The 22,356-nt window shown below is 34.1% G+C and overlaps 1 protein-coding gene and 1 long non-coding RNA gene across 2 annotated transcripts; one reads left to right on the forward strand and one right to left on the reverse strand.

The window, feature by feature from the left end:
• Positions 1-14,341: 14,341 nt before the first annotated feature.
• Positions 14,342-20,155, reverse strand: LOC110664362 (uncharacterized). Its single transcript, XR_002496674.2, has 3 exons — positions 19,903-20,155; positions 19,654-19,775; positions 14,342-14,760 (listed from the first exon to the last, which is right to left on the reverse strand). It is a non-coding gene; the product is annotated as an uncharacterized LOC110664362 (long non-coding RNA).
• On the forward strand, positions 14,917-19,303 carry LOC110664361 (probable disease resistance protein RF45). Its single transcript, XM_021824007.2, has 2 exons — positions 14,917-18,823; positions 18,966-19,303. Exons 1-2 carry the CDS (start codon positions 15,080-15,082, stop codon positions 18,975-18,977), a joined length of 3,756 nt encoding a protein of 1,251 aa, XP_021679699.2. The 5' UTR covers positions 14,917-15,079; the 3' UTR covers positions 18,978-19,303.
• Positions 20,156-22,356: the final 2,201 nt, after the last annotated feature.

The following is a 22,356-nucleotide window of genomic DNA, read 5'->3' on the forward strand; positions in this document are numbered from 1 at the left end:
TAAGGATGAGGATACCATTGCTGGCAGTCATCAGTGGATGACCCAGACAGAATAAGTTTATGATAATAGAAGATTCAAGAGAGATAAGAGATTAAGAGACCTAGTCTGCCAGGACGTATCGTAGTAACTATACAATATTCTCGATGTCTGTTCTGTAAGCTGCAGATTACAGTACCGACATGAGATTATTGTGTAGAGCTGCGTACTTCCCTGTAGTGCTTATGATGAGGATGTTGCAAACTGTCTCTGTTTTGGTACAGTAATGCTAGAACAGAGTTCTATATCTGCAAAGGAGTTGGGAACTCTTGGTTAGGGATCTAGAGCTAGAATATCGAAGGTCACAGTTGGGTGGTAACTAGAGTCAGTGACCCAGTTACCCTAGCATGAGCTAGAGTTACAGTAAGAGTTGCTATCAGACCAGAGGTTTCGGACTAGTTGCAAAGTAAAGGTGACACCTATAGAGTGAGACCATCTAGTCTTCGGTATGGAATTTTGGATGGTTTTTGCAGTATGACAAACATTTTGCTTAGAGCTTAGTGAGCATAGTATACCTTGTGTGTATCAGTATGGAATAAAAGTACAACCCTACTACCTAGAGAAGGTCGAAACTATGAATATATGATTTACAGAGCTATGATATGATAAGAGAGACATTAGTTTGACATGGTTTTGGGCAAGGTGGTAAATGTAGTACCTTTGTTGCAGCAAGTTAGGGTATAGTCCTATCTTTTCAGAAGGGATCGAAAGTTATTACTAATAATGGTGACCCACAAAATAGTGCCCCAGATGGGACTGTAGAGTGTGGTAGAGAGTAGTTGGCTCGGGTATCCTGGAGAGGATACAAGTTCCATTATAGGAATCATATATAATCAGATCACGATGGATGTAAATCCTTTGAATTGGATGACGGGTTTGGGTGCCCGGAACCTTAAGTTTTGGCTAATTGAGTAAACATGGATAATAATAATAATAACAAATAAATAAAATTACTACGAATCGGTTCTCGATGTGGTAAGGTTATTATGTAAGCTATAGGATTAGTTTATATATCATAAAATAAAAGTATGTTTATAATTTTCTGAGTTCCTTTCTAATTTCAAATTATTCAAAACAATAGTATAATCTAATTATAATAGTGTTAAGAGTAATAAATTAGCGAAGATAAATCACAGAAGGCCAATGGATAAAGAAAGTGCAGAATGAAAGTTTGGACAATTGATTGCAGATGCAATATAATCTAAATGCTAGTGGAAGTACTAGCTAGAGTGGTCAAAGGACCAACCGAGTAGCACAGGACATATGATAACGCGATAGAGACTCGAAAGATATAGTTAGCAAGTACAGCTATTATGTTAGGAAAAAGAATGGAACCAGGGATAGAATAGTCAAGTTCTATTTTGGGTAAGACAAAGGAAATAAATGAAAGGACAACCTAAAGAGCGCATAATAAAAGGAACAAAGTTAAGATATAGGATAGGCTAAGTGTTATTCTTGGCAAGGAGAATGACAAGGATGGAAAACTCAAAATGGGACCACATTAGTGAGAAAAGTGATGGAGGTATGGAATACAATAATAATGAGTAAATGTTAGAAGGTGTGCGATGGTATTGCGGACTACCTAAATAGGTAGAGAAAGAGAAGTTAGTAAGCAGTAAGTTGAATAAAAGTCAGTCTAAGGGATCAAATAGGTATGATGAGAGGAAAAGAATGATAGATAATGACACATAGATTTTAGGTTAGACTTTTGAGATAGTGAGAAGGTAGTTAGAAGTTCGTTATGAATGTCAGGCAAACATTTTTAGTGTGATCAATAGAATCACTTTGCAGTGAAGCAATAACAACAGAGCAACAGTAGGGGTAGAATAAAAAGTAACAAGTATGGATGGTAATAAATCACTAGAAAGTTTAAGGATCAAATTAATGACCATAGATAAGGGTGGAATTAGTGTTGAAAGAATCTATTAGCGAGAGAAATCTTTCAGGATTCAACAAGGGTTAAGGGCACAATATAAACGATGATAGATATGAATCATAGGTCGAGTATAAGTAAAGTTAATAAATTATAAAATATTATGTCAGGAAGGACGATGGTACAGTAAAGGGTTCATGCAGATGATACCTTATAGGTAGAGCACAATTGTGCTAGGAGATGATGAAATTTGAAGAGAGACTAAGAAACATAGGTTAAACGTTATTATATGGACAATCGGGCGTAGTTGAATATAGAGGATATTTTTCTTTCTTTTCAAGTTTAGCTCGTGTTTTTGATTCCAGAGCGTTATATAAGGAGCAGAGACTGAGGCAAGGAGACCTAGTTATTTGAGATTTTGATAGGCACCAATTCATATACAATTTCCTGATATGAGAATGACAGTAAGTACATACCTAGTGTTAAGTATGAAAGGACGATCAGAGTAATGACAGGAGTTAAATTGAGTTAGCTACTACGGCTTCATGTTCGCTTTAAACTATGAGCTAGATGAAGTACTATTTTATGGATGAGTTTCAATAGATGAAATTGTTGCTGATGGGTAATTTGAGGTTGAAGTTTAGAAAGCTATGGGCAGTATATATGATTATATTAAGAAGAATGAACACGTGAAGTATCTTGTTTGGAATTAAGGCATGACACATATTTCCTACAACCGTCTTAGTTCAGATGGAACTTATAGTTTATGGGGCTCATATTCATCCAGGATAAGCAATTTCCTACTAAGGCTGGTAGGGAATGATAATGTTCTGATAGTTAAGTTGGAAAAAAGGGGGTAAAAAAAAAAATTCTCTATGGGTAATTATAAGTGTTACATAAGGTGAAGAATGTGCTGGTAGGAGTAAATCATAGGGTTAGAATTCTCGAAGTAATGAAACTAGTAATCAAGATAAGACTAAGAAATAAAAAGAAAGTTAAAGTTGATGATGGGATATACATCTTTGAAGGAAAAGGTGTAAGGATGAGATAGGACTAAAATTAAGGAATAAGTACAGCAGGTTGAAAAGATACCAATAATACCAAAAATAGGGAAAGGGAAGTGGATAAGATCCAAAGGACAGGAAGAGAGCTCGATAGAGTCAGTTATAATGATGAGGATAAGGAGTGTCTAACCACTGCCCCTGTGTTAACACTACCTATGAGCGGTGAAGGATACACCGTGTACTGTGACGCCTTCAGAGTTGGCCTAGGGTGTTTTTTTATGCGGAATGGAAAAGTAGTGGCTTATGCTTCAAGGCGGTGAAGAGGCATGAGCAGAACTATCCCACCCATGATTTGGAAATGGCGGCTGTAGTCTTTGCACTAAAAATCTGGAGACACTACCTATATGGTGAAGTGTGCGAGATATACACCGACTATAAGAGTTTGAAGTACATCTTCCAACAGAGGGATTTAAACTTGAGACAAAGGAGATGGATGGAGCTTCTGGAAGACTATGATTGCACCATCGGTACCACCTGGGAAGGCCAATGTAGTAGCAGATGCTTTAGCGAGAAAATCTTACCGCGCTTGGCGCACATTTCAGCAGAGAAGAGACCGTTGATTCGAGAAAGTACATGAGTTGATGGATCAAGGTTTAATCCTAGATCTTTCGGATGAGGGGTCTTGTTGGCTCATTTTTGGTGAGGCCAGACTTGCGAGATAGAGTTAGAGTTTCCCAACACAGAGACCAACAATTAATGAAGATCATAGAAAGAGTACAGCAGGGTGAAGGTGGTGAGCTTGGATTTGCCAATGATGGCGCCCTAGTGCAAGGTTCTAGGATATGTGTGCCCAATGTGGACAACCTCAGGAATGAAATCATGCGAGAGGCACACTATACACTGTACAGTGTCCACCCAGGTTCCACCAAGATGTACCATGATGTGAGAGATAGCTATTGGTGGAATGGCATGAAGAGAGGCATAGCAGACTTTGTGTCCAAGTGCTTGACTTGTCAGAAGGTGAAGTTTGAACACCAGAGACCGTCAGGGAAGTTGCAAGAGCTCCCTATCCCAGAATGGAAGTGGGAAATGATTTCTATGGATTTTGTGACTGGGTTGCCTCGTACCACGTGAGGATATGATTCGATATGGGTAATTGTAGACCGCCTAACCAAATCAGCTCACTTCTTGCCTGTGAAGACTACATATTCTGTGGCACAGCACGCCTGACTCTACATTCGAGAAATAGTCAGATTGCATGGAGTTTCGGCTTCCATAATATCTGATAGAGGGCCCCAGTTCACTTCTCGGTTTTGGAGAAAGTTGCAGGAGGCACTTGGCACACAGTTGAACTTCAGTACGGCCTTCCACCCTCAGATAGACGGACAGTCCGAAAGGACAATCCAGACACTGGAAGACATGCTTCGCATGAGTGTCTTGGATTTTGGAGGTCAATGGGATGAGCAGCTAGCTTTGGTGGAGTTTGCCTACAACAACAGTTACCATTCCAGCATAGGGATGGTACCCTATGAGGCACTATATGGAAGAAAGTGTAGGTCTCCTCTGTGTTGGACAGAAATGGGAGAAGCAAAGGTGCATGATGTAGACCTAGTGCAGTACACTTCAGAGATAGTTCCTTTAATCAGGGAACGATTGAAAACAGCTTTCAGTAGGCAGAAGAGTTATGCAGACCCCAGACGGAGGAATATGGAGTTTGCAGTAGGCGACTATGTATTCCTGAAGGTTTCTCCGATGAAGGGAGTCATGAGATTTGGAAAGAAGGGCAAGTTGGCACCTCCGTATATTGGACCTTTTGAGGTTACTGATAGAGTTGGAGCAGTTGCCTACCGGTTGGAGCTACCACCCAACCTTTCTCACGTTCATCCCGTGTTTCACATCTCCATGCTCAGGAAATACATTCCAGATCCTTCTCATGTACTACAACCAGATGTAATAGAGCTAAAAGAGAACTTGACATTTGAGGAGCAACCTGTAGCCATAGTGGACTACCAAGTGAGACAGCTAAGATCAAAACAGATCCCTATGGTTAAGGTTTTGTAGAGGAGCCAGTCAGTGGAAGAGTGCACCTGGGAGTCAGAACGGGACATGCGTAGCAAGTACCCTTATCTGTTCAATGTGTAATCATGTACTTTATTCTGCCTTGTGTAAAATTCGAGGACGAATTTTCTGTAAGAGGGGAAGAATGTAACACCCCTGATTTTTATATATTATTATTGGGCTTCGTGTAGGTATCCTTAATTCGCGGAAATTCGACAGTTGTCCGGATCTGTGAATTTTCGGCCAGACAGACCAGCTACCGGAAAAGTCTCCGAATTGGATCGAGATTTTGGCTACCCCACCATTGTTAGGCATCCCGAGCACGTTCCCGAAGTCGGAATCGGCAAAGGTAAACCCGAACCTTGCTTTTTCGTAATTTTCTAGTGCTTAAATAGGATTAAAAATCCATAAAATATTCGTGGTAGCTTAGAAAATTACGATTCTTTTTGCAATAGCTTAGTAATATTTCTAAGGACCGCGGGGCAGAGTTTTATAATTTTTAGAGCTTAGTTGAGCAGTTTTTGCAAAAATGATCAATTATAAGGACTAAATTGAAATTTTACATATTGTGATGGATGATTGAATTGATGGTCTCAGGAGGGGCTGTGTGATGTGATTGAGTTGTGGATATATGGATTGTGGATATAGAAGTGTGTTTTGAGCCCTTTTATAGGTTGGGTAGGTCCTAGGTATAGGGGAGATTCTGCCGGATTTTCGACATGACTTAGGACGTATTGGGTCTTTTCTTGATTTGTATTGAGTCATTTGTATTAAATGATTGTAATAAAATTGTCAGGTGAGCCGGGACAACCTTCTTCCTCCGCCCAGCCGCCTCAGTGACCACCGTCAAGTCTGTGAGTAAAATATTAATTTTAATTGTAATTTCGATATTATTATATATTCAGCATGCCCATGCATCACTTATATGCATATATTTATGTAGTTAAACTATAGGCACGATTTATGATGCATTGATAACTGTTAAAGTGCCATGATGTTGTTGTGGTAATTTGGAGCAGTATGCGTGCGTTGGCGTGCGTGTGATGTGGTGTGGACTATGGATAGGGCAGGTAGTCACGGCTTGAGTTCTTCGCTGGGACCCGATCCTTCGAGGGGTAGTCACGGCTTGAGTTCTTCACTGGGACCCTCGATTTGGTTTATTAAGCGAAAGTCCGGCTTGAATTCTTCGCTGGCACCAGGTTGGATTTAAGAGAGCTGTATAGGGGATCAGCTCCCATATGTTATGATTGATGCTACAGGGTGCGTGAGTGCTCCAAATTACCTTTTTGATGTTATGATGTGAAAATGATGTTGATGTTGCATTTCACTCTACATGGTGCATTAGTTTTAGATAGTTATAGAGATTATGGTTAAAATTGATATTTTACTCTCTGAGTCGAACGCTCACTCCTGTTCAATATTTTTTTCAGGCTACAGGAGGATTTTATTTTTGGTTAACCTGCTTTTCTCCTTCGCAGGTTGTTTATCAATATTTGTGTAATTTTATTTACTCCTAGAATTTCTGCATGTGTTAGAAGTATTTATTTGATTATGGTCTGTAATATTATTATCATGTTGGACCTGTAAACGTATAATGATATGTATGTTTGATGGATTGGATGAGGGAGCTGAGCTCCCATTTATTTTTATGAGGATATGAGTATGTGGAGGGTGAGCTGAGCTCCCCAATTGAGTATTTATTATGTTTACAGGTCGGGTGAGTCGAAAACTCCCCGTTGGAAAGTCCATTTTATGGCCGGATTCTGTCCGTTTGGTTTCTTGAAATTAGGCCCAAATGGGCCTTAGAGTTGGGTTAATGAACAGTTAGGCTTACTACGGGCCTCGGGGGCTTTAGGCTGGCCCAGGTCCTAGTGCCGGTCCGGCCCATAGGTTGGGTCGTGACAGGACTGGAATTAACTTGGGTCATATTCGGGTTCAGACAGGAATTGGTCTAATAGGGACCCGTTATTGTTCCCCTCCCTTGAACCAGAACCGGTTCGAACTGGGGATTCCATATAATAACTGCCTAATTTAAAAGTTTTCAATTTCTATATAGGTGTCGCTAATTGTATATATTTCCCTTAACTATGTTCACTTATGGTCATAGAAGCTTTTTTAGAATCATTAGTGTGAAAACGAAGCATAGGGTCGAAGGGCTGGGACTACATGTGTAATATGTATTTCGGGGCTATGCACAGATCGTGGAAGCAAGGGTTTATATATACCCATCTTCATAATCTTCATAAATCATTTATATAGTTTGAAAATGGTGAAATTAAGTATAAAAAAAAAATAAATATCATGCATAATAACTTTAAACATCAACATCATAGTGAAACATCGAGCATAAAGTAGTACCTAAAATTAAAGATATGCATCATATTCTTAATCAACTAGGAAAGAGGCTTGTCCCCTTGTACTGCTTTAATTTATTCTTAATAATATGCTTTGCTTTTTAAAAAAAAAAATATTCATCTTTAAAATCACCAGAAGAAAACAAATAATTGGTGATGGATTCATAAATTCGTCGCTAATAATATAAATTAGTGATGATTTTTTGCTTTAACATTTTATGGACAGTTATAATTCGTTGATAATTTTGCTACTAATAAACTACCCTTTAGCGACGAATTTGAATTGCGTCACTAAAATACCATCTCTAAAAATCTTTTCTTTTTTGTCAAGCACCGATCCAAGAGGACTAAAAACAGAGTCTAATCAACTCCATTTAATATGATGCCTGATAACTGAAACAATCAAATCATAGTAAAATATCAAGCATGATCCTTTTAAAGTTTATTTTCTCCCTCAAATGTTTTAGATTTAATTATGAATTTATTAATTAAGATTAATATATAATAATTTGTGTTGTATCTTATAGACTTATTAAACGTCTAAAAATGGTTAAAAAAACATGAATAATTATTATATATTCATTGAAAAAAATTAATTATGAAAATACGAAAAGAATTTTTCTTTTTTGGTAATAATATATTTTTTTTTAATTGTATGATATGATATTCAAATTATTTTATAGTTCAAATTCAATTAATTAAAAATTCTATAATAATAATAATTAAAAATAGGCGAAGCATGGGTTTGCAAACTAGTAAAATAGTACTTCAGTTCAACATTCTTTTTATCAATTGGGAAGGAGATTTAATTAAACATGCAATAATAGATTCATTTTTATCTTTGCACCAATACAAGTTTAGAGGACTAAAAATAGATTTTAATTAACTCTTTTAACAAAGTATGGATTACATGCTTAGTCTGACTTGATTCAATTACTAAAAATATATAATTCATCTATTAAATTCATATTTAAATCCCCATTTTTTCAATTTTTTTAAATAAATTATACTGATTATTTAATTTCAATAACTCAACTTTAATTCATTAAAATAAAATCATTCAACTTTAGTTTTATTTTAGAAAATGTCTCTTTAACTTATGATTGCTGCTTTATGTGATTTAATCCATTTGGAGCATGAATAAATATATATTTATATTATTTTTTATATTGAAATAAGATACTTAATTTCAATTTATTAAAACAAAATCTTTTAACTTTAGTTTTTCTTTTTTAATTCAAACTCTGAATATTTTGATATGAAATATTCTAATTACACTGTATCAAAAAACACTTAAAAATTCAGACTTCCAAACGAAGTTTCAAGAATGATCTTATGTATAATAATTTTAATAATTATTTTGGAAAGAAAGTAGTGCCAACCTATGATTTGATTTAATTTTATTTTTCTTGGAAATACTTTAGTATCATATCATGAAATCACTCCGTTTAAGAAATAGCTCAAATTTATAAATGAAAACATTATTTTATTGTTTCTATTGACATTTAATTAATAAAAGGTTAGGCAGTGCCAACCTATGATTTGATTTAATTTTATTTTTCTTGGAAATACTTTAGTATCATATCATGAAATCACTCCGTTTAAGAAATAGCTCAAATTTATAAATGAAAACATTATTTTATTGTTTCTAACATATATAATCCAACTTATGTACAACAAATGCACACTCCCATATTCAAACATTTATTTAAGAAGCTTTACTAGATTGAAGTTCTACTTAAACTTGTAGCCTTGTCTTCTAGCATATTTAACGACATCGTTGAGCTCGTTCAAGTCGATTTGGCCATCTCTGTTGGCATCAGCATATCTCATATCACGGGTAGCTCTAAAACCAGGGTGCTTTGAACCCAGTTGATGGAAAGCTTTCTCTAGATCTTCCTTGCTCAGAAGATTGTTATGATTTGCATTGCATTGCATTGCAAGATAGTTTCCCTTATCTGCTCTTCAGTTGGGTCACAGCTTCACGATCAAAACATTTTTCTTGAGTACCCATTTTTGCAAATTAATGGGATCAGTAAGGGTTTGCTTGGTATTAGAGTGATTTTGCAGCTCCAATGGAAACAACGGTTTATATAGACCTCTCCATTGCTTACTGTGCACTTTCATAGTATTCCCAACTTATCTTCAGGCAAAGGGCGTATGTGAAGCACAAACACATATCATTGCATAAATTATTTATTATCAACTTTATATATATATATATATATATATATATATATATATATATTGAAGTTTGATATTTTTTGACGGTAGTTTTATTTATGAAAATAAAATCAAATACATTTTAATTTGTCAAATCCTTTGACAATATACACCTTTATTTAATACAATATGCTTATAAATATGCAGATTTTGAGTTTTGGAGATTGTACTTTTATGCAATACAATTTTTTTACTGTGTGAGACTGAAATTGAAAAGATAATCATATTTTTATTTTTGAAAAAGTACTCACCAATGCTTTCTTACTATTGTGTTGCCAAATCTGTCAATTGCCGACAATTCCACTTATAGCGACCAAATATTTACTTTAGGCGACCACAAATTGGGTTGCCATAAATTGAATTTGGTAGTATTTTGACGAGTTTTAGTTTTAGCAAATACGTAGAATAACGTGCGACAGTTTATGTTGCCGACAAAAATTAGCGTCAATATAATAAAATCATAGTAAAGCGTCGCATATAGCGACATATTACGCTCGTCGTTAAATTCTTTAGCAATGGTTTCAGAGGCGTCACTAAATAAAATAATATGCTTCGCTAAAAAGGCTTTCTTGATGTTTTCGGATTTTTTTTTAGTAATAAATTATTACATTACGTGTGTAAACTATATATTAAAAATAAAATATTTATAAATTTAAATAAGTGAGAATTAAAAAGATTAGAAATATACATGAAAAAGAAAAGAAATTCCACTTTCCTTACTTTATAGTGAGGGTGAGCACACAAAGGTTAAAATCGAAAAATCAAACCAAATCATTTTGGTTTGATTTTTTTATTTAGTTTTTTAGTTTTTCGATTTGGTTTCGATTTTTGATTTTCACAAGTTTGGTTATTGGATCAGTTTAGTCTTTTTAACAAAAAAACAATGAAAAGCCAAATCAATGGGAAAAAAAAAAAAAATTGAGTTTTAGTGTTTTAATCTCTATAGTCCTGTATGTTTTATAGTCTAACTCAGCCTACTTGTTAGAAGCATGTTATTTACCTTGAAAATTTTAATTTTTCAAAACTCAAAAAGAGCAGGCCCAAAGGCCCAAACCGATCAAACCAAAAATTTTTGTTTGGTTCGATTTGATTTTCTACTAACTTTGGTTTAGTTTGGCCTTCAAAAAAGTATTCTTCGATACTTAGGTTATTTTGGTTCGGTTGGGTTTGATTCGATTTTCTACTAACTTCGGTTTAGTTCGATCTTCAAAAAAGTATTCTTTGATACTTCAGTTATTTTGGTTCGGTTCAGTTCGATTCAATTTTTTTGCTAACTTCGGTTTAGTTCGATCTTCTAAAAAATATTCTTTGATACTTTAGTTATTTCGACTTAGTTTGATTCGAAACTGAACCATCTGATTGCACATCCCTATTATGTTAACTTCGGTTTAGTTCGATCTTCCAAAAAGTATTATTTAATACTTCAGTTATTTCAGTTAAATTCGATTCGAAATTGAACCATCTGATTGCACATCCCTACTTGATAGATAGATAAGACATGGCAAATCAGACACAAGCAAAAACTTATTTATCCCTGAGCTGATGGGTTGGGCAACACAAAAGGTAAATTACAATTTAATCATTGAGGTAAAATTTATAGATTAATTTTTAGATTTTTAAAACTTATTTATTTTTTCATTGATATTTTAATAAACTTATAAATTAGTCTATACTGTTAGAATTATAATTAAATTACCATTAATTTTAGCAAAAAATATTCAAAATATCCTTTACTGTATTTTTCTATTTAAAAAAATTTAGCCCTTAGGTTTGGTAAAACCCACATATTAGTTCATGTAGACTATAATTATTAAAAATATGGATTAATTATTTTTAGTACTTAAAATTTTGAATAATTACAAAATCATCCATATATTTTCTAAAATATCTCTAAATATTATAACAGTTACAAATAAGCTCTTATATTTTCATCCTTACATTTTAACAATATAATATAAAACATAAATACAATTTAATAGTTAATTTTGTAAAATTTCACTCTATTAATTAATAGTTAATTTTATAATTAATAGTTATTTTGTAAAATTAACTATATTAATTATGTTAAAAATTTTAACGTGTAATTTATAATTTTTAATTTGTAAAATTAAAACAATTAAAATTTTTAATTTTGTCATATCAAGGACTATTTTGTTAATAAATCAAAATCTTTGGAATTATTTTGTTTCGTATTGAAATTCATAATTGAAGGGTATTTTGATATTTTTTTTAAATTAACAATAATTTTGATGGAAAATTGGATAGATAGACTAATCTATAGGTTTTTTTTTTTTTAAATGTCAAAGGACTAAATAAGTGAGATTTAAAAGTATAGGGACTAATTTATAAGTTTTACTAAACCTTAGAGATTAATATGTAGGTTTTGTCAACCTTAGGGACTAAATTATTTCAATTAAAAAATATGATATTTTGATATTTTTGGTAAAATTAATGGTAACTTATTTTACAGCAAAGATTATTATACAGATTTATTAAAATATCAAAAACTAAAAATGTAAATTTAGAAATATAAAAATTAATATATAAATTTTATTAAATCTTATAAACTAAATTATAATTTATTCTAAACATTGAGGCATACTGAAATTAGGACAACCTTTATTTCTAGGAGGCTTCTCAAAGGTGTTTATTCAATTTTTGTCTCCTACCGTTGAACAAAATAACCCATATGGTATAGTTTCATAATTATTAAACTTAATCTGAAGATTGATCTAACTGAGAAATCATGTTAATGGGTCACTAGTGATAATGGTTCAACCAGTGATTTAGTAAAAAAATAATTAAGCATATATTAATTAAATATTAGTTTTATTAATATAATTAAATAATTTTAATCAACTAAATTTATTTTTAGAATTAATATTTCAAAATTTATTAGATTATTTTTACATATTCTTAATAATATTATTAAAATTTATATGAAAATTAAAACTATTTAAAATATTTAAATTTTAAATATTTTTGTTGTTAGCATTTATAGTTAATATTTAAAATAAAAATATTGTTATAATTGAATAATTATCTTATTAATATTTGTGAAATATTAATTATATATTAAAAATAAAAAATAAATTTATATTTTAATAAATTTCTTGTATTACTGTAATTACAAGAATAATGACTAAAAAATATCTTATTCAATGACTAAATATAAATTTAAAACTTAAAATATTAAAATATCAATATAATTGATATTTTAAAAATTTTTAAGTTGAAAAATTTTAAATTAATCAGATCAGTAAGTCATTGAATTAATGGGTCACCGATTAAATCACCAGATCATCTGCTTTGTTCTAGGTCAACTTTTTATCTAGTTTAATGAAAGAATCAATCCAATTTTATATCCGAGTTACTGATTCACCGAGTCAACCTGCCGGATCAATCCGGATTTAATAACAACTGTTTGAAGAGGACTTGGTTAGCTTAGCTTTGACGGCTAATTTAATTTGCAAGTAAGGAGACAACCAAATAAGAGCTTATGCACACCTCCTTGTTTTATATTCCAACTTATCTGTGTACTATATCTGGTTCAACCACTCGCACCTGTCCACTTTTCTCTCATTGCATTTCCAACTTTATAGATTTTAATTTTTGCTACTGAATCATCAGCTATATACACACAAAACTTTCATTGAACATCATTTACCAATCTCCGAGGAAATAATAAATGGAAAGCTCACTAACAAAGCATGTCAAAATAAATAAAATTATTGCTAGAATGGCATTTCTTTATGCCCTGTCCAAAACAGCTAAATTATATAAGAAGAACCAGGAAAGGCAGACTAATACGTTGTTGAGCTTTTGGCTTTGATCTGGCAAGCATCTCACTGAATGGCTAAATTACAATCTTCACACCGATAAAACAATTGACCCAACTCTCTTTTCTGATTTCAAATATCACAAGAATACTAAATGGACTCATCTTGAGAACAAGCATATGCAGGGATCAAACAAGTTGGCTATATTTTGGCATGGTGCCAGGTAAAATGCATCTCAGATGAACATCCAAGTTGCACTCATAGCATTTGTAGCTAATTGAGTTGCCAAGTTTACCACAAGCGCAACATTGATATTGATAATTATATTTAAGCGGCATAATAATGAAAAAAAAGAAAAAAAAAAGTTGCTGCTAGTGTCGCTATGATAAAGAATTGTTGGCAAGAATCCACGGTTGAGTTGAGTGTGGAGGAGGCAATCATAACAGCCACAGGAGAATTCTTCACAGCTACTACATTCTTTTGTCTCTTTGAAGTTATATTTAGATTTCATTGATGTAAGAAAGGCAGGGCAATTCTGTTAAAGAACATTTATATCTGTTGCTGACTCTGCACAGAATTTATCAAGACACTCTAAACATTGATAAGAGGACCCAGAAACGAGTTCTGAGCAACTTTCGCACGTAACAAGTTTACCATTTCTGGATTTTTCTGATAATGTTAATGCATGCAATGCAAGTGATCATTTGTTGGCTGTGTACGGCCCACAAATGGGACCTACATGTTAGAATTTTTTTATTAAAAAACAGAAAGAAAAATTAAAATTCCAAATAGATTGAAATTCTAAAATTTACCCTTCTGGAACTTGGAGCAGAAAAAGTGCTTATCCGTCCAAAGAAAAAAAATTAAAGTTCCAAACTTGCTGCCAAGGAGAATACCCTGAGTGTTTGGCAAAGACAAGCCTAGCTTGAGCTTACAACTATGATTCATAAGAAAGCATCTTGTACCTTTTGTAAATCAAAGGCAAATCTTGTTTCCTTTATTCCAAAAAACAAATGAACAAAACACAAACTCTATTTAGGGAATATTGACAATGTTATAAGTTGGACGTGTAGAAATACATAAGTCACCCACAAGAAAAGCATTCAATAATATTGTCACCACTATGCTGACAATGAGATTTTAAATCGAATCTTGCAAAAGCTTAAAATGGAAGTATTTTATATTCAAGAAACCTGAATCTTTCTTCTTCATTAAGAAGAGAAAAGAACATTGATCCATGGCAACTAAAATTACTGAAACTGTTAGCCCTTCAAAGAAAATATTTAAAGATAGAAATTCCTAACTTGCAACCAAGGAGCAAGTACACACACTAATAGCATCATGGAGGATAAGCATCTGGTATCGCCTTTTGATCCAAGGCAAACCCTCCTTTGCTTTATTCTCGAAGAAAAAAAATGATGTAGAACACAATCCTGCACCAAAAGAAGTACAAAACTTGCTGTAAATTGAATGACCAAAAAAGCAAAATTCATGATAGAAGTAATTGTTTGTCATAAGAAAAGTATAGGATTGCAGCTACTTGGGTGATAATGGGATTCCAAACTTGTTGAGAACAAGAAGTGAGGAAACCAGTGAGTTGAAGTTTTATTGACGGATGGCAGTATCAGTCTCACGCTTCCTATTCTACTTTGCAATTTTGTTCTTTGTAGTCCAAAGGCTCACCAAAAATAGTGCCAATCATTTCAAAAGCTTGACAGGTTGTGAATTTGGCTTCTGAAGAAGTGTAGAGTCATGGCATTGGCTACGATACCAGCTGTGCACCTTCTGATGAAAAAACTACATGCTATCCTCGATGATAAAGAATTTAATAATCCAAGATTGAGGAAGCAAATTAACAATGTCATGGAGAAATTGAAAGAGCTTCAGACACTCTTGACACAGCCAGAATACAAGCAAAAAATGGATGATGAATTGGAGACCAAGCTTCTGCATCAGGTTTACTGGGCAGAGGACATCATCGACATCTTTCTTATAAAAACAGCACTACAGAGACGGAAGACTTTTGCTAAAATGCGTCCTCTCACCCTTTTAATGTCTGTCCTGAGCCAAACTATTACGCGAGATATGAAGCAATTTGTTCAACAAATCGATGATTTATGTGCTATATTTAGAAAGAATAAGCCAAAACAGTCTCTGGAAAATGAAGATGGTGATTATCAAGGTACAGCACAATCAAGTATTTCAAGTGAATATGTGGAGACTACTAAACCTGCTTCAGAAGGACACAAGCATCCTGTGGGAACAAGCAGTTCAGAAGCTAAAACAAGTGTTTCAAATGAACAATCAGTGCATGCTCTTGAACCAAGCAGTTCAGAAGCTAAACCAGATGTTTCAAATGAACAATCAGTGCATGCCCTTGAACCAAGCAGTTCAGAAGCTAATCCAAGTGCTTCAGATGAACAATCTGTGCGTCCTCCTGAGCCAAGCATTGCAGAAGCTAAACCAGGTGTTTCAGATGAACAATCTGAGCGTGCTTCTAATACAAGCAGTTCAGAAGTTAAACCAGGTGTTTCGGATGAACAATTTGCGCATGGCCCTGAGCCAAGCAGTTCAGAAGTTAAATCAGGTGTTTCAAATGGACAGTCTGTGTTTGCCTCTAAGACAAGCAGTTCAGAAGCTAAACCAGATGTCTTGGATGAACAATCTGTGCGTGCTCCTGGGCTGAGCAGTTCAGAAGTTAAACCAGGTGCTTCAAATGGGCAATCCGTGCTTGGCCCTAGGACAAGCAGCTCAGAAGCTAAACCAGGCGTTTCAATTGAAGAATATGAGCATGCTCCTGAACCAAGTAGTTCAGAAGCAAAACCAGGTGTTTCAAATGAGCAATCTATGCATGCTCCTGAACTTAGCAGTTTTGAAACTAAACCAGGTGTTTCAAATGAGCAATCTGTGAATGCTCCTGAAAGAAGCAGTTTAGAAACTAAACAAGGTCTTTCAAATGAACGATCTGTGCATGCTCCTAAGACAAGCAGTTCAGAAGCTAAACCCAGTGTTTCAAATGAACAATTTGTGAATGCTCCTGAACCAAGCAATTCAAAAGCTAAACCAAGAATTTCAGGTGAACAATCTACACGTGCTCTCGAAGAAAGGTTATCAGCTGAACAACAACATGCACATGCTACTGAGTTGAAAGTCGCAGAAGGCAAACTTGGAGCTCAAGCCACAGACTCAACCAAGTCAGAAGAAAAAGAAGCATCCCAGAACTTGACATCATTTTCAGGTCATTTGGATGATGACGAACTAGACTTCATTGGTCGAAAGGATAAAGCAGATGAGTTAGCTCAAGCATTATTTAAGAGCCATAAATTGCGTTTTCTTATTGCAGTGGCAGGTGCTGCTGGCTCTGGCAAGACAACCTTTATAAGGAATATTTATAACAAAGGGAACATTGTGCAGCATTTTCAATTACGTGTTTGGATTAATGTTTCTGAAGAGTTTCCAGAAACAGTTCTCTCTTCTGATGCTGAAGTTGAGACCAAAAAAAGAAATCTCTTGATTGATATATTGAAACAAGTTACCACAATCAAGGAGGAGGAAAGGCTGCCTCTTGATAAATTGCAAGAAAAGGTTCGTGATTTCTTTATTCGCAAGAGGTTCCTAATAGTTTTGGATGATGTCAAGACTTCTCTTGTGTGGGACATCCTTAAGAATATCTTTCCAAACTCATTAAATGGCAGCAGGCTGATTCTGATTACTCGCGATGGAAAAATGGCAGAAGAGCTTACTGGTCTGGAGTTCCCTCCAATTAAGATACCCAATTTAAACGTTGACGAAAGCTGGGCATTATTCTTGAAGAAAGTACAAAGAAAAGACTTCAATGATTTGTCTTTGAAGCAGCAAATTTGGGAAAAATGCAAGGGTTTGCCTCTTGCCATTGTTGTACTAGGAGGTCTCTTATCCACCAAAGATCCAAACAGCTGGTCAAGAGTGATTGGGCGTGTGAGTTTTGGTGATGACCCTTCCAAAGCTATCTTGGCTTTGGCTTATGAGGATCTTTCATCAGACTTAAAGCCATGTCTTCTATATTTAAGTCTTTTCCCCAAAGAATATTCGATCCCTGTGCGGAGGTTGTTTCGGTTGTGGGCTGCTGAAGGATTGGCAAATCCATCATCAAAAGATGAAACCCCTGAAGTTTTGGTTGAGAGATATTTGCAACAATTAATCAAAAGAAACATGGTAGAAGTTGCAAGATGGAGATTAGATGGAAGCCCCAAAACATGTCGAGTGCCAGGTATCCTATATGATAATATCTTTCCAAACGCCACAGGCATTGGATTTTGTCATGTCCTTCGTGACCCAATATGTATACCTACACATAGTATGAGGAGGATTGCTACATATGGTGACATTAGCAACTCTCTAGATCCTTACATTGATAATTTGCGTTCTTATATATCTTTCAACACCAGAAAGGGAGATACACCGGCAGTTGAAGTAGAAAAGTTTCTTAACAAGATCATGGCAAAAAGAGGCTTTGGATTGATCACTGTACTTGATCTAGAAAAGGTCTACAAACCAGTGTTAACTGAGGCTATAGGAAAACTGCTACACCTAACTTACCTGGGCTTGCGATGGACTTTTCTAGATTCAATCCCAAATTCGGTAGGTGATTTGCCTAACTTAGAAACTTTGGATGTGAAGCACACTAATATAACAGTCTTGCCCATTTCCATCTGGAACTCCAAGAAGCTTCGCCATCTTTACATGAACGAGATTTATTTGGATGTGTCCCTTCAAAAGCCATTGGCTGGTGGATCATTGGGCAACCTTCTGACTATGTGGGGGTTAATAATTGGGAAAAGGAGCCCAGGGGAAGATTGGTTGATTAGGCTGATTGGTCTCACAAAACTTGGACTCACATGCCATTTCGAATCACTTGTGCTGATAACTACCTGGATTTCTAAATGCACAAATCTTAGGTCCTTGAAATTGAGGTCAATAGATGAATTTCGTCGACCTTCAGACCTCACGTTATGGAGCATGCGTGAGCATAAAAATCTTTGGGAGTTGAATTTGCTTGGAAAGTTATCAATGGCAATTGATAATATTGAGTTTCCACAAAATCTCAAGATGCTTACTTTATCAGTGTCACAGCTGGATAAGGATCCGATGAAATACCTAGGGCAATTGCGTGAGCTGAACATCCTCCGACTTTTTGCTCGCTCCTATCTAGGGAAGGAGATGACTTGTCACGCTGAAGGGTTTCCGAAACTCCGAGTCTTAAAACTGTGGATGCTTGTGGAATTGGAGAAGTGGACTTTGGAAGAAGGTTCCTTTCCTCAACTAAGAGAATTAGAGATTAGACGCTGTGAAAAACTGAAGGAAACTAGTGGTTTGAATCAGCTAAAGATGTTGAAGGAATTAACCCTCACAAATATGCCGAGAGATTTTGCATTGCAGATTGAAGGAAGCATGAAGGAGATTCAGGGGAGGAATGTGACTATTATAGTCCGCAACTGGGACTTTCCTGCTTTGCCAGTGAGCATTCTCTCCCTGTCTCTCTCTTCCTTTATCTATATATATATATATTCCTTCTCTAAAGAAATTTTGCTTTTTAAAATTGTTTTAGCAATTTTTCAGTGACAATATCATTTTTGGTTCTTATTAATCTTTGATGCAGAATGATGCTTAAGGAAGCCGAATGGTGCCCAAGATGGATATAGCAAGATTTCTTTGAAGGGAATGGGTTATTAAATGAGAAATTTGAATTCCGTTAACTCTGGTGAAGTTGACTGCTATATATGGTGTCTATCAATGTCGATAATGTAAATAGTTGTTCTGTAACTTCCGATAAAGAGGAACAAAATCCTCTCATCATTTAGTTTTTTTTTTTTTCCCTGTTTTCATTGCTCTCTCTTCTGATTTTATTATCCTATTACCCTGTGCGCAATTGGTTGTACTAAAAACATGTTTGGGTGTGACAATTATATCATATTGAGCCCTCCAGCTTGTCCATTATCCTATTATTTGTAAGGCACGCCCCTTTATTAATCAAAAGCAACTTACAAACAATGGTAGAAGCTAAAAACCACCCTGAGAAGTCTCAGAGATGGGACATTGAAGCTAACATTATCTTTACAATTAACTATAACAAGTGGTGTTCACCCTACCAGTTCAATATAACCTAGCATTGCTAAGTACCAAGTATTTAGGTGGAAACATACAATCATAAAACCACTGAACAATATATGGAATTAATTTCATTGCTAAAAAAACAGATGATATCCTGTGGTGCAAGAATATAGGAATGAAAGAACTTGTGGTGCATGAAAATTGAAATTAAAGAAAGCGTTTAAACTTGAAAGAACCTTGGCCGAGCTTTAGGTTGACAAACAGCTTCCCAATTGACCAAACTCATCTTCATATTCTCATCAGTTTTGCCGCGCAAACACAACCAAGGGACAGGCATTTTCAACCTCCGCACAAATACCTAGCAGTACCAAAGCCCCGCAAGTGTTCATTAAAACAATTAAAAGCACAACACCCAAAAAAACCCTTCTCGTCTACAAGAAGAAAAAGAAATTTAAACATGGAAAGATAACTAAAGCAATAGCTACCTCTGCAGAACTCATTTGTAAGCCCTTCGATCTCCTCTCTCTTTCACGGTGTGCAGCTACAATCGGCTAGTTTCTCGCCGGGACATCGAATACATGACCCCATCATCGGAGAAACCTACCCTATCGCTGAAAATCCATTTTTCAGTTTCTGATTTACAAGAACCTACTTCATTATCTTACATTTTCCTTCTCCAGATCGCAGGATGGGCACGGGTCTAAAGTTTAATATGACTTCGGGGTTTTATTTTGTTACCGAATTTGTTTACATAGATATTTAATTAATATAAAATATATATTTTTTATAATAATATTTATATATTTTTAATTATTTTATTTTATATAAAATAAAATAAAATTAAAATTAAAATAATTTTTTTAAATTTTTAATTAAAATATATAAAATTAAGTGAGAAATATTTTTTAAATAATAATAATTAAATTTGAGATAAATTTAATTAATTAAAAAGTTTTTTAATTAATTTAAATTTTAAAAATATTAATTAAATTTAAAATCGAGTAAAGTGATATCCGTGAGTAACCTACAGCTCTATGCTCTTGAGTGTTATTGTTTTATGGGCTTTGGCACTTAACAAGTTTTATTGGGCTTATTTTATTATCCTAATTACTCTGTGTGGAATTGATTTTCTAAACAAATGGTTAATTAATAATTATTTTGCAAAAAAGTTAATCCCACGCATTTTTAATATACATTTCAAATAATAAAATATTTTTACTTAATATTACCTTAAAATTTTTTATTTTACACTTAAAATATAAATTTTAATTTATAAAATTTTTAAAGATTAGACGTATTTAAATTAAAAGAGTTTCCATCTTCATTATAATATCTGAAATAATTGAGCTTTTGATAAATAAAAAGAAAATATTTATAGGTTAAGATAATATAAATATATATTCTGACATACATATAATAAATTTCCTTAAGAATTTTCATCTAAAAAAATTCGTAGGATATTTTTTTAAGTATTGCCAGTTCATATATATTCCTATCCTTAAATGATTGTTCTTACTATGTATATAATTTTTTTTCAATTTCTTATCAACTGAATTTTTTTAGTAAAATATTAAATATTAAATAAGATACAATTAAAAAGAGAATTAATGTTAGATTATTATTGTTATTTTATAATGGATCGAATTTAAATAAAAATTCATCTCTTCTAAATTTAATTATTTAATTATTATACATTTTAAACAGTTAAAAGAAAAAAAGTTGGATTTTACTTTCTCGAAATAAAGCAGAAATATAAAATAAATAGAAAAAAAAAGTTTATCAGAGTAAAAATAAATTTACAAATAAAAATATATATATATATATATAAATTTTATTACATAAATAAGTACAAAATAAAAATATTTTCTTTCTCCTTTTCTTCCTCATTTTCTTAACTCTCTACTTCTCAAACTCTCTGTCAGCTTGCCCACTTTTTCTCTGCTCTATGTTCACGCTAATTTTCAGCAGGAACTCTTCCTTTTTTTATAGGAAAATACTGTTTTCAATACATATCATTATTTGCACCATGCTTAGATATGATTGTTTTCCTTCTTTTGTACACGTAGATCTTCATCCGCTACAATCCCATCAACTGGACCATGACCTATTTTTAAAGTATATTTTATGACATCTTCCAACTCCTTACCATCGATGTATCCATCACGGTTACTATCAGCAATTCTCATGGCCCGATGAGCCCTAAATGCCGGGTACAAAAATCCTAATGATTTGAAGGCTTCTGAAAGCTCTCGCACACTGAGAAGACCATCTTTATCACGGTCGGCGCTCTTAAAAATTTGTCTTAATTGAGCTTCGGTATAGGGAATGGATTTCACGAATTTAAGGCCAGTGGGCTTCTTCCTGCTAGGAATATCAGCAAGGATTGGATCAGCTGGCACGCACTTCATATGAATGGCTAAATTCCGTTGCTCACACCGATAAAACAATTCCCGCGAATCTATTTCTCGGCGACATACATCACAACTATGGTCTTCTGGCTCATCATGATGAGAAGAACTAGAGTCAAGAAAGAAACTATACTGACCATTGTTCATCTTAATGGTGCCTGGTAAAATGCAATTCACATGAACATCGTAGAAACAGTCGTAGCATTTGTAGCTAACTGAACTACCAAGTTCATCACAAACGCAACATTTATACTGATAATTATACTTGAATGGCATGATAATGAAATTGAGAAAGTGTTCATGTTGTTTAGGATAAAGAATAGTTGGAACAAATCCATGCCTGAGATGGGTTTGCAAGAGGCAATCGCAACAATCATCTTGGAATTCTTCACAATTAGCACATTTTTGCATGTCCTCCAAGTCATATTGATCTGGCTTCACTTCTGACAGGAAAGAGGGACGATTCTGAGAAAGAACCTTTACATTTGGGGCTGACTCTCCACAGGACTTGTGAAGGATGAATTCATTGCA

The sequence above is a fragment of the Hevea brasiliensis genome, chromosome 12 (assembly GCF_030052815.1).
Source record: "Hevea brasiliensis isolate MT/VB/25A 57/8 chromosome 12, ASM3005281v1, whole genome shotgun sequence".
NCBI lineage: Eukaryota > Viridiplantae > Streptophyta > Magnoliopsida > Malpighiales > Euphorbiaceae > Hevea > Hevea brasiliensis.

What these genes read in the sequence shown, in the direction of transcription:
- LOC110664361 (XM_021824007.2), top strand. Translation starts at nt 15,080, where the DNA reads ATGGCATTGGCTACGATACCAGCTGTGCACCTTCTGATGAAAAAACTA.